The 13,695-nt window shown below is 36.0% G+C and overlaps 1 protein-coding gene across 2 annotated transcripts; it reads left to right on the forward strand.

Moving 5' to 3' along the window:
- The first annotated feature begins 1,665 nt into the window (after positions 1 to 1,665).
- On the forward strand, positions 1,666 to 8,229 carry LOC137245639 (BTB/POZ domain-containing adapter for CUL3-mediated RhoA degradation protein 3). Of its 2 annotated transcripts, XM_067776616.1 has the most exons (3): positions 1,666 to 1,804; positions 1,866 to 2,369; positions 6,931 to 8,229. In XM_067776616.1, the coding sequence occupies exons 2-3, from the start codon at positions 2,204 to 2,206 to the stop codon at positions 7,650 to 7,652; spliced, it is 888 nt and encodes a 295-aa protein (XP_067632717.1). In that variant the 5' UTR covers positions 1,666 to 1,804; positions 1,866 to 2,203; the 3' UTR covers positions 7,653 to 8,229. The 2 variants fall into 2 exon arrangements, with proteins under 2 accessions (XP_067632717.1, XP_067632718.1); XM_067776617.1 differs by having other exon boundaries at positions 1,714 to 2,369.
- The last annotated feature ends 5,466 nt before the right edge of the window (positions 8,230 to 13,695 follow it).

The following is a 13,695-nucleotide window of genomic DNA, read 5'->3' on the forward strand; positions in this document are numbered from 1 at the left end:
GTTAGATATCTTATTTAAATTTGGTAAATGGGTTCCTTGGTAATTGTTGAAGTTTGATGTATTGGCTGATATTGAGACTGATAAAAATTTGAAACAATTTTTGAAAATGGGCGCTGTGCTGCCGCTTTTTTTGACTAAAGGGCTTATTAAACTTCCTTAACCCTAACGCCATAGTCGTAACCATATCCATAACCATCTCCAATGTGATCGATTAATGGTGCCTTAACCTAAATATCATGAAAACTTCATAAAAATGTAGAAAACGCGAAAAGTTACAAACATATTCCACAAAAAATAAGTCTCTTAGTCATAACGTATCCAAAACAATGAATAAAATCTATAAAAAGTTAAAATCACCAACACAAATATTTTTAGGTTATGGATATGCGAGAAACCAAAAACCAATTGGTTGGCTATGGTATGGTTATGGCGTTAGCGTTAAGGTATGGCACCATTAATCGATTACATTGATTTCCATAAGGTAGGTTCGATCAGCTGTTTTATCTGGTTATGGTTATAAGTCACCATTAATTGGCTCTTAAGCAATTTTCTGTTTCAGGAGCCATAACTCGAAAAGAAATTAACATATAATAAAATTGGGAATATGTACATACTTTCTTTATAGCAGGAAATAATTCTAGAGGATAGTGGGAGACATTTTTTTTAATGAGCGGTGCCACACCCCTATTTCGATCAAGTATTACACAACATATCTAGAGCCTCAAAAAAATAAAAAAATGTCTCGTAATAAAATTCGATACACATGTTAGGCTTATAACAAGAAATATTTCTAGTAAAATTGGCCTAGATCAGTTAAAACACAACGCCCACTTTTATATAAGAGATTTGGGAGAAGTGCGTAGATGAATGTAATATGCAAAATCTATTCGAAAAATTAAGGGGCTTGTCGCCGCTCCCTTTTTTTGTCCAAGTAATATCTCAAGATTTTGGAGCCGTAGTATACATAAGTTGGTACACATATTTCTTTTATATGAAAAGTATTAGTAGCCTCCCACTCTTGATAAAACTTTTGTCAAAAATGGGGCTCAGTGGGACTGCAAAAGTAATATATCTGGATTGAGCTGTAAAATTTAAACTCACGCTGAGTATATGCGACACGTAATCATCAAACGACCCTATTGTGAGAAAATACCACCGTTTTGCACTTTTGGAGTGGTTCTTACAGAAAATTTAACGCTCTTTCCAATGGAACATCTATCTTTCTTAGTTTTTCCACAAATCGTATTTAAAGTACAAGCTGAGTACTTTATATGGACTGCTAAGCGTCAAACTTTATCTACTCTTCTGAAATTGCTGCGCATAAAATTAGTACTCCTAAATTTCAATACGCATTATTCTGAGATGCAACTGAAATACGTGTCTATGTTTCACCTCTACACTAATTCTACGTATCACCTCAACAAATGGTATGTGTCCACTATTTATCGCAACCGATTCAGCTATATGTTATACACTATTGCCACCCATCATTTGCCTAGTCATTTTACGGTCATAGGTTATATTCACTCGCTTTTGATAATGCGCCCATAAAATCATGTCATGAAATGAGGCAGCTATAATTGAGCCTTTAGTGAACTAAGAATTGAGGCTCCGTATGGACGTAGTATAATGTAAAAATAACCGAACTGTATTGCACACGTGTGGCAACATTGTCATACTAAAATTTTATCAATTTTGTTCTTCTCTGCTCATTGCTGATATTTGGTTAATTTACTACAGTACAGGACCATCTTCCAACAAAGGGCGTAAAACTGTTTCTGTGTACAATTAAACAAAGGCCTTTGTGCGTAAACGCATTTCGTGGTATGAAAAATAATACATTCAGGCTTTTATTTTCGTTGCAGAACACGCGATATTCTGTATCTACGCCCCTTGCTTTAATAAAACAATCGTCAAAATTGATACCGTCGCTATAACAACGTCGAGCAACTGCAACGCCAAAGATAGCGTTTGCAAAAGCTCCAGTGGCGTTAACTCATTACCAAGTGGTGGTGGTGTTTCCACTGGAAAAGTGCAAGTAATACCGGGATCAAGTGGTAGTCTAGTTGCTGGTGGTGTCGGTGCAATTGGGAAAATACAGCTGATACCTACACCTAGCGGTAGTTTAATTTCCAGTGGGGGAAGTGGTGCTGTTGGAAAGGTACAACTGATTGCTGGACCTGGATTAGTTGCCACAAGCAAGATGTCTGGAGATCAGAAAACTATATTAAAAGGGCACTCCTCACAGTATGTAAAACTAAATGTGGGTGGTAGACTGTATTATACGACGATCGGAACTTTGACGAAACATGATACTATGTTAAGTGCGATGTTTAGTGGACGTATGGAAGTGCTAACTGATGCAGAGGGTAAGTGTACGAGGTTAGAGTGGCTGTGATTCGTTTTCAATGAAATGTAATAAAATGCAGGCAAAACAAGTAAGGAAGTCTAAGTTTGGGTGAAACCGAACATTACATACCCAGCTGTACACTGTTGTTGTTTGTTTTGTGTGCTTAATGGTGTTACAAGGCTGCGCAATAATACATTTACATATGGTTCTATTCTGAACTAATTTTCGTTTAAACGAAGCAAAAAGGATACAGAGGCTAACGCCAATGACCTTGTGCGGGTAATAATGCAGTTTTCCCTCAGATATGGGGATTTCCCTACTGTTTATTTTAAAATAAAGATATAAAAGAACAATAAACATAAACATTTGGATTTGCCATTGTACTAAAAAGCGTTATCGTTATTACAAAAAAAGGGCACGGTTATTAACGAAATTTTCCAACTTTTACTAGAAATAGCTTATTACCTGCATCTACGCACTTTTACAATATCTTTTATAAAAAAGAAAGCGATTTAACCGATTTAGTCCATTTTTACTGTAAATATTTCCTGCTAAACACCAAATTTTTTGTCGAGTTATGGCTCCAGAAACGTTGGGAAATGCATTATAAGAAAGGGGCAGTGCAACGGCCATTTTTCAAGGTCTGAATTCTTTCCCATTTCTTGTTTTAATGGCACAAAATACGATTGGTACAAAACTATTTTTCGATAAGATTTAACTTATTTTTGCATACGACCCCTTTTAAAGTCATTTATGTAAAAGTGGGCGTGGTCCTTAACCAATCTTATCCATTTTTACTAGAAATATTTCCTGCTATAAGGAAAATATGTGTACCCAATTTTGTTACGATATGTAAATTTTTCTTGGAGTTATTCCTCCCGAAACATTGAAAATTGCTTAGGTTAAAAAGGGGCGGTGCCACAACCATTTTCAAAAATTTAGTGTTTTCCAATTTAATGTTATAATTCAATTTAGAAAGTAAAATTCTATTCATTCAAAGCTCTTTTTCGCTATGATGTAGCTTATTATTTTCGACTACGGTCCTTTCAAAAATCTTTTATATAAAAATGGGCGTGGTCTTTAACCGATCTGGTCCATTTTTTCTAGAAATATTTCCAGCTATAGGAAAAATTTGTGTACCCAATTTTATTACGATCCGTTAATTTTTCTTCCAGTTATAGAAACAGAAAATTGCTTAGTCATACAAGATGTGGTGCCACGTTAATTTTTAAATTTGAAGTTTTTCCCCTTTTATTGTTATAAATTGTGAAATGAAATACCATTGATATAAATCTCTTTTTTGCAAAGATAGCTTATTTTATTCGTCCATGACCGTTTTAAAAATCTTTTATATAAAAGTGGGCGTGGTTCTTAACCGATTTCGTTAATTTTTCGTCAAAGCATTCCTTATAGTAAAGTCAACCTCTCTTCCGAATTTTGTTACGATAGGTTTAGCGATATTTGATTTATGATTACTAATATTTCTAAAATTGATTTGATCACAAGTGGGCGGTGCCACGCACATTTCAAAAAATTTTTTAAATTTTTTATCAAGAGTCATTATCAGTCCACGCGTCAAATTTCAACATTCTACGTGTATTATTTACTAAATAATCAGGTTTTTTGTGTTTCCAAAATGTTATATATATAAAAAGTGGCCGTGGTTATCAGTTTTCGCTCATTTTCAATGCCAATCTATTCTGGGTCCAGATAAGCTCGTGTACCAAATTTGGTGAAGATATCTCAATATTTACTCCAGTTATCGTGTTAACTGACAGACGGAGGGACGGACATGGTTCAATCAAATTTTTTCGATACTGATGATTTTCATATACGGAAATCTGTATCTATCTCGATTCCTTTATACCTATCCTATCCTACCAACCGTTATCCAACCAAGTTATAATACCCTGTGTACAAGTACAGCTGGGTATAAAAAGCGGGCTATCATAATAAATAATTATTGATATACATATCGTCGCCCGCTTGTCAGAAGCATGAATGTGCCAAAATGAAAATGTTGGGAAATCGAGTTTCAAAGTTTATTGCTCTCTTTAGAAGAATTAGTTTCTAGCGTAAAAATGTACATATATATTATTTGCCGTATACCATTGATTACATCGCAAAAAGAGGAACAATTATTTATAAGTTCAGCATCGAAACCGGCAGTTATATTGGTAGTACAACGACAAAACAATAAGTATTCGTATACCAGCACATCAGATGATAATTTACTTAAAAACATCGAACTTTTCGACAAGCTCTTTTAATTGAAATAATTGTTCTGCTCGCATCCCTTCTATTCTCCGAGATTTAGCATATTCATTTTTCTGGCACAACAAAAATTTAAAAAGCTGATATATTTTTTGTTAACACATCTATACAAAAAATTTAAAATAGTCGGATCAGGTTAATCTGCTCATGCTTTCTATGCATTTTGATGTGTGAATCCGAATAAGCTATAGGAACTGGCTCAACTGGTCATGGTATGGCCTTAACCTCAAAAGACGTAAAAAAATCACTACAGTTTGATTTTAAATAATGTTAGGGCCAAGCCAATACCTGCTAGGCAAATTCTGTTGTCGGATTGGGATTCGGAGCATCACAGGGTAATAGTCTAGTTGAGGGGTCAAGACGGACAAGAAAAATTTTATCTCTGTCCGGAGATATTTGCAGTTGAATTTGGCGATTTTCATGTGGTTGTTGTTGTGTTTGTACGGTTTTTTGGCGGTAGCCAGGGTTATAGCACACACCCGGACTTGGCATGGCGTAGCTCAGGGTTATTTTTTATAAGCGCGGCCGAAGGCCGCCAACGCAGAAAAGTGTTCTGCGCAAAAATACTATGGATCCCACCCCCGGTTTCGGAGGTACCCGCGGGTCTTTTTTCGGTTTTTCGTTAATATCTTTTGAACGAGTTTTCTTTCCCGCCTTCGGATTATTGTTATAGAGATTAATATGATAATAACAAGGAGGAATATCAATGAGGAGGATATAGCCGAGCTAAAAATAAATGATGAAATCATACAAAGGGTTAACAGTATAAAATACTTAGGAATAATAATTGATAATAAACTCAAATTTGAAGATCATATAAATTATACAATTAAAAAAGTTGCTAATAAAATATGAGTGATGCAGATAACAACTAAATTCATTCAAAAAAAGTACAAAATAATCTTAGATAAATCAGTTATAGAACCGCACTTCGTGTACTGCCCGTCCATTCTATTCATAATATCGGATAAAGAAGTAGATAAGCTCCAAAAGCTTCAAAATAGATGCATGAGATTTATTCTTCAGAAACCTAGAGATACACGAACGGCTGGCATGTTGAAGACTCTAGACTGGTTAAGTGTGAAACAAAAGATTTTTTTCCACTCCATGAAATTCATATTTAATATCAAACATGGAAATGTACCTGAATATTTAAATAAAAATATAGCATTAGTTGAGCAGACTCACAACATAAATACGAGGAGCAAACGTAATTTCAAATTGCCGTTTTTTAGAACTGAAATTGATCAACAGAACATTTTCTACAAGGGTCTGAAAAGTTACAATGATCTGCCTATGGATATAAAAAGTTGCAACCAAATAACAGTATTTAAAACAAAATTATATGAATATTGTAAAACCTTAGCCATAAGATAAAAAACTGTAATATTTTCAAATTTACGAATTATGGTTCTGGCCGTAATAAATAAATAATCTTATCTAATACGCGTCTTTTGACTCACTCGATATTTTTGGTAGCGTATTAGCAGTAGACCCCTCAACTAGACTGTTACCTATCACAGTACTTGGGAAAACATCCGCGGCTTTGACTTATCGAAAGTATGTATGTAAATGAAAAAGTTACACATTCAATTCAGTTTCATATACACTAATGTGTTTTTATTTAAGATATCAGAATCAGAATCTTCTGAAATGTTGGGCTCGGGAAAAGCGCTGCCCTCAAGATTTTTATAAAAAGAATGATATTATTTTTGTATAACCAGTTTTTCACACAATTTTTCCAAGTATTTTAGTTTTGATTCGGCAAAAGGCAACGGCTTTGAATAAATCGGCTTGCCTTCAATTAAACAACTATTTTTTTTAGGATATTAAGCGATTAAATATTCTTCATCGGTATAATTTTTTTTGAAGAAAACTAGGCACGTATACCCGAACGATCGAACATAGGAATATGTGCTGTTCTTATTTTTTTCAAAAATTGTAAAAATTGTTTAGCCATATCAACGAATGTGTCATACAATGTGCCACATTCATTTTTCTGGCTCAACTTTGTGCGATTGAATTATACATTCGTGATAATGGCATTGCAAATTATTGCGGTTTCCATGTACGTAGGAAGCTTTAGATTTAAATAAAACCTAGAGAATCTAAAGGGTAATCCAAAGAGGCCTCTAACACAAAATCGAAAAAATTGCACATCCATGCTTCTGGCTAGCGGGCGACGATGTGTGGTTTCTATTGTCTCCTATTGAATTATTCACACCATTCAACTCGTTAAGATTATTGCTAGTAAAGTTTACATTTAAGGTACTTGGTAATTAGTGTAATATTATTATCACATTCAGGTTGGATTTTAATTGATCGATGCGGCAATCATTTTGGTACTATACTAAATTATTTACGCGACGGAACTGTTCCCTTGCCAGAATCACATAAAGAAATTGCTGAATTGCTTGCCGAATCTAAATATTATTGTATAACCGAGTTGGCTATGTCATGTGAACGTGCACTCCTGGCACACCAAGAACCTAAACCCATTTGCCGTATACCATTGATTACATCGCAAAAAGAGGAACAATTATTGATAAGTTCATCATCGAAACCAGCAGTTATATTGGTAGTACAACGACAAAACAATAAGTATTCGTATACCAGCACATCAGATGATAATTTACTTAAAAACATCGAACTTTTCGATAAGCTATCCCTGCGGTTCAATGAGCGCATACTCTTTATTAAAGATGTTATAGGCCCTAGTGAAATTTGTTGTTGGTCATTTTATGGGCATGGTAAAAAAGTAGCTGAAGTTTGTTGCACATCAATTGTATATGCTACAGATCGTAAACATACTAAAGTTGAATTTCCTGAAGCACGTATTTATGAGGAGACACTACAAGTGTTATTATATGAAAATCGTAATGCACCCGATCAAGAACTGTTACAAGCCACATCATCTGTACGTGGAGCAGTAGCTGCCCCTGGCATGCAACAATATACCAGCGATGAAGAAGAGGAACGTACCAGCTTGGCACGTTTACGTTCGAATAAACGTAATAATCCCACATGATTTATGAGACAATATATCGAATGACAGCGCGTTGCATTTCCCTAACTTTGGCTGGAATTAAGCGGAGTTAGTATGTAATGTACTTTGCTGTACCAAGGATTCAAAAAGATATCGCAAAGCTGTGTGAACGCAGAAACCCACAGCTCTTACAAAAAAAAAACAAAAAAAAAAATACATACACTTTGCACATGTATGCTTAATGCATTCTAAAAATATGCGAACAATAGAAGCTCATCATGCATGGATCGAATGTATATACATCTATATATTTAATAAAAAAATATATTAATATCTCTTATCTTCCCAACAACATAAAACGCGCTTGATCATCATTGCGTTGCGCCATCCCCACAGCCATGCAATACGCTGTCGCAGTATTAAAGGCATAATAGCAAACACAAAAACAAAAATCATTTTATAATCGGCTTGCACTTTGAATATGTTTTCTTTATTTATTCAATTGTTTTTGATTCCAGTGCGAAATTGAACATGCATAAAGTAAATTGTTTGATAAGTTTTTATGTTTGTTTCTAATAAAGCACTAATACATATTTTATACCAATCAATAATGAAACAACATTTATTCTAGGAAGTTTAACTTGAGCATTAGTCCAAAATAATTTCTCCAGTTTTTAGGTAACACGATTCATGCTCAATTTACATAATACAGTATTGCATATGAAATAACAAAAATTTCCCATTTTCACATGTTTTGTTGAATTTAACCCACATTAAATTGCTAATAGTTTTATTGCTAAATTGGCAAAAGCTCAATATTGGGTCATCAAATGAGAAACATTTGCAAAAAATCCGCTGTTGTAAAAAAAAAAACACTTTAAAAATAAGAAACTGTAAGGCGCGATAACCTCCGAAGAGATTTTAGGCGAGCTTCTCTTCCAATTTGCGTCGTGCTCCTCTTGATTTTTCCTACATATTGGCGGACGGGACCTACTTGTTTTATGCCGACTCCGAAAGGAGAGCTTTTCATGGCAGAAATATGCTCGGAGTGCTTGCCAAACACTGCCGAGGGGCGACCCGTTTAGAAAATTTTTCTTCTAATTGAAGAAACTTGTTTCTAAAATTTTGCCGGGGGCGTAAACCCAGTATCTTCGGTGTGGATGGCGGAGCACGCTACCATCACACCACGTCGGCCGCCAAAAATAGAACTTTAAACCGTATAAAAACCAAGTAAGGAAGTCCAAGTTCGAACGAAACCAAACATTATATACCCAGCATGTGCTCTCTCTATATATTAAGGAGACATTTGAGGAGAAATGTTACGAACGTTAAATAATATGAAAGCTTGAACACACTGCTTGTACATATGTAAATATAGTATTCTGTAAGCGGCTTTAAAAGAGGTACTTTCCTAGTTACAATGTTCTTACCAAGTATAGTTAAATTTTGACGCATTTCATTCGACTTTAATATTAAATGTTTTGTGAAGAGTTTAACTCAAAGGAGAGCTTCTCCGACCCAATTGTCAACCTCACATACCCGTGGCGAATCCTGTTTCATTAACAGACGCTGCTCTGGCGACCCCGAACTCCTGATGGATCTAGGGGGTGAGAGGGCGTTATGGCCTAGAAGGTTTCATGTGGTCATACCAAATCGTTACCGAGATGGTCGGGCTAGTACCTTTATGGTGCTTGTTACCGGAACGTACCGAATCTGCATCCGACAAGGAACCATCAACATTGATAACACTCCCCAAGGCCTTCGGGAGGGTCCTTATCGCTACAACAACAATAAGAAGCTATTTATTGCGCTGGCAACCCCTTGAGAGGGTTGCGCTACACAACCCTTTGAATCAATTTCGTATTTTAGTCGCCTCTTACGATGGGCATACCTACCGCGCGTATATTCTAAGCCCCCTAACCCGTTGGGGGATGCAGGTCCCGTCCCAACAATTTGTTGAGAAAATAGGAGTACGTTGAAAATTGTATGAAAAGTTCGGCCCAAATTTCCTAGGAAGTAAATCAAAAAACAAATAAGCCTGTGTACTGAATCTGGTGAATATATCTTAATTTTTGGCCATCGTTTTAACGGCCGCCTGTTGTTACTAACTGATTTATACTTAGCATTTTAAAATTTTCCGACATATGCAGCAGAACCACATTCTAGAACCGGCATGCCTGCTCCGGGACGGTACTGAACAGTCTAGCTGCAAGGAGCTGGTCGGTGGTTGACAATTTGTAGGAGGGACGCAACAAATTGAATGAGGTTATACTTAAACGACAGCCCTTGATCGGCAAAAAAAATCCTAAGGCGCTCTGAAATATTGAACCGCATGCCATGGGAAACGTCACCGCTGCTCTAGACTTTTATCAAAACTTTCATTGATGGCTGGGGAGGACAGCGGCAAAATTTAATGATATGAGCCATATATAAATAATTCCAGTTATCTATGGACTCTGCCACTTTTCCTTTGATTTGGAAAATTATTTATTATACCTTTGAACAAAAAAGGTAGTAGGTCTAGTATCGAGAACTATAGAGGTATAGTTAAGCTTTCAGCTATTCCCAAAACATTTGAGCAAATAATTACATGTCAACTTCAACACATTTGTAGCTCTATATTATCGCCCTGCCAGCATGGTTTTGTGCCGCGTAGATCAACCACTACCAACTTGCTAGAGTTCACTTCTTGAATGAATGAATGGATTTTCAACAATAGGCAAATGGATGTAATCTATACCGACTTCAGTAAAGCGTTACACTCTGTCAATCATGAGCTTTTAGTTTACAAACTTGATTTACTTGGGTTTCCGAAGCATTTACTTGTATGGCTCGAAAACTATCTCGCGAATCGCACTCAACAAGTTCTGTTTAAAAATAGTCCTTCAAGGTTGTTTGCTGCAACGTCTGGTGTGCCACAGGGTAGTCATTTGGGTCCATTACTTTTTACCTTGTTTATAAAAGACTTACCACAAACTCTTATACATTCCCGAACTCTTATGTATGCGGATGATGTTAAACTTTGCTACTCATACTTGCTTTCGGAGTCTTCCCGCGTGGAGTTTCTTCATGCAGACTTGGATTCATTTCAATGCTGGTGTACTGCAAATCTACTAGTTTTGAACAACTCGAAGTGCAAACTAATGACATTTCACCGAGTGAAGCCAAGTTTAACATCGTATACGCTAAACAGCACGCCTTTGGAGCGTATATCTGTTGTAAGTGATCTGGGCGTGCTTTTTGATCCAAAACTGACTTTTAGTATGCATATTTCAACAATGGTAAGCAAAGCAACGAGTATACTCGGTTTTGTGAAGCGATGGGCTAAGGAGTTTAATGATCCGTATCTGACTAAGACGATCTACACATCGTTGGTACGACCAATCTTAGAGTATTGTTCATGTGTCTGGTGCCCAGGGTATCAAAACTTTATAAAGCGTATTAAATCGGTACAGAAGCAATTCATTATATTTGCACTACGTGGTCTTAACTGGGATTCAAGTGTGCATTTGCCACCATATAGAAATAGGCTTCTCCTTATTAATCTGGCAACTTTAGAAAATCGAAGAACTTTACTAGGGGTAAAGTTCATTCATAAGCTCATTATGGGCGAGATCCACTGCGTAACTGGTGTTCGCACTACAACAACTTGTATAACTGCATCAGCTTTGAATGTTCGTTTACCGCGTTGCATAATTCAATACTCTCACGTCTCGCCTGATATTTTGTACTTTCTTTCATATGTATGGTTGAACTTAATATATACAATTGTATTTAATTATTCATTGTAACAATTTATGTTAAATAATCTACCCAAAATCGTTCTTAAAAGGATTCTTACCTAATTTATTTCTAAAACATACAGTGCGCTTTAAACTGTTTCCGGTTGGAGTTTCGGTGGTGGATAATTCCAGAGAATTTAAACACAACGAGAAGGCGTTATTTTGGCATCCACTGCTTACGATCCATTTGCATGTGACACGTCTTGCACTTCACCACTATTCCCCAAATTCATGTTAACTTAACAGGGTGCAAGACGTAACAGAAAATTCTCTTAACGATTTTCTCTGTTCGTCTGTTACCAAAAAATCTCTGATCAGAGCAAATATATTGGAAATTTGAATTCTCTGATTTTTTGTAAATAAATTATGATGATTCATTGTAAATTGACTTCCCCCATTAAGTAAGGTCTTGGGAGCCAATTATTTAATAGGGTGTTTGGCGCAGGTCTTTTTTCAACTTGTGGTTCAATGCCGCTCGTTGTTTTATTATTTATATATTGGTCCCATCCATTCATTCATTTACCTTACATGAATGTGGGAGGAAAGGTGCCCATTTTTCCCAAAACAGCCGATTTTACCAGGCCATCAGAAAAAGGGAACAACATATCTGCTCGAATAATATTACCACAAATTCCCCACCTTCAACTAACTTTCGAATATCGAATTTCCATGGTGTCATCTTCCTCACCTACAGACAATTCATGTTACCTTCTTACTCCTTTACAAACAATCTGATACAATTTTATAAATATCGAATTTACTCATTTCCATATTGTCTTGCCATCTTCCTCATCGGCATTCAATTTGATTTTTCCCTCTTCCTCCCTAACGTCCCTTCAGCCTATTATTGAAATCATATGGTATGTGGTTAAGTGCCTTATGCTGAGCGCACAACTTTTATAAACTCTGAGTTCGACTACCGCGTCAACTCCATGATTATTATTTATTTATTATGATTTATTTTTTCTGCTTTGGTGGTGGAAAAATCAATCAAAAATCAATAAAAAGTTTCTTTTTATAAGTACAGAAAGAAGGCAGAAAATTTGAAAAAGAGCCCGATTCACCAGGCCATCATAAAAATGTGTAGGGTTACTGGATAATATAAATTGCATTTGGCATCTCTAATGAATGCTGCTAAGTAAAAAGTACTAGGGCTATCTCCTTTGTACAACCTATAAACATGTTGCCAATCCAGAAATTAACGTTAGTTATATATATATTCCACGCATTCACTCACCATCACTTGATTGAAACTCATGCATTTGGCATCTCTAATGAATGCTGCGAAGTAAAAAGTACTATACGAATCATAGAGGATAATGGGGCTATCTCCTTTGTGCAACATATAAATATGTTTCCAAGTTAGAAATTACCGTTAATTATATATATGTCCCACGCATTCACTCACCACTCAGCACTCATTACTTTGAAACTCATGCTTATAACAGCCTGTTAGGCCATCGAAAGTCACAGGCATTTGTGGCACTGCTGTGTAGGCAGCTACACTGTTATACGATTTCGTGGGTTCGAATCCCGCTCCCGCTAGCTTTATTTTTTTTTTTTGCTGAAATTATAAAAATGCTGAGATATTGCGCCAAAATAGCAAAATTTTGCCGATAAAGCGCGTTTCTTCAATTTCAAAGCAAAATGTTTTTGCAAGTTAAAAGTCGAAAGCTGGCATGGTAATAGGCGACCATATAAAATAGCAAATGTCGCTTAAATATGCAAGCATTTTTCCTAACTTCCATGCCCGCCTTCGCCTCATCAACAAGTCAAACCAGAGACAAAATTAGAGTTGGGTCGTTTCGTTCTGAACTTGTTAAATTGACCGGGTCTCTCAACTGAACAAGTGAACTAGATCTTCGATTTCGGTTCTATTTGTTCTTTTAGTTCATTTGTTCTTTTAGTTACACAAAGCATTGCTGCATACACACCCTCATCTATACTTGTTGGCTTTTTTCGCGGGTGCAAGCAGCAGTGAACAAATTTGCTTGAAAAAAAAAGAACAGATTAACAAAAAGAACAACTTGTTCGTTCATCAGAAAAAGAACGAAAGATTCGAATCTCTGAAATGAACGAAAAAGCACAACTCTAGACAAAATATTAAATTTTGATTTTGTGTCGACTCTTATTACCAACCCATTCAAACATTTCGTCCGGCCTCGTACATATAGACCAACACTAACACAACTTTAGATTTCGGCGAGGAAATCTTACATTCCCGCCTACGTCATATGGTACATTGTTAAGTATTGCATTTGGCATCTCTAATGAATGCTGCTAAGTAAAATGTACTATACAAA

This window comes from Eurosta solidaginis, chromosome 3 (assembly GCF_040869045.1).
Source record: "Eurosta solidaginis isolate ZX-2024a chromosome 3, ASM4086904v1, whole genome shotgun sequence".
NCBI lineage: Eukaryota > Metazoa > Arthropoda > Insecta > Diptera > Tephritidae > Eurosta > Eurosta solidaginis.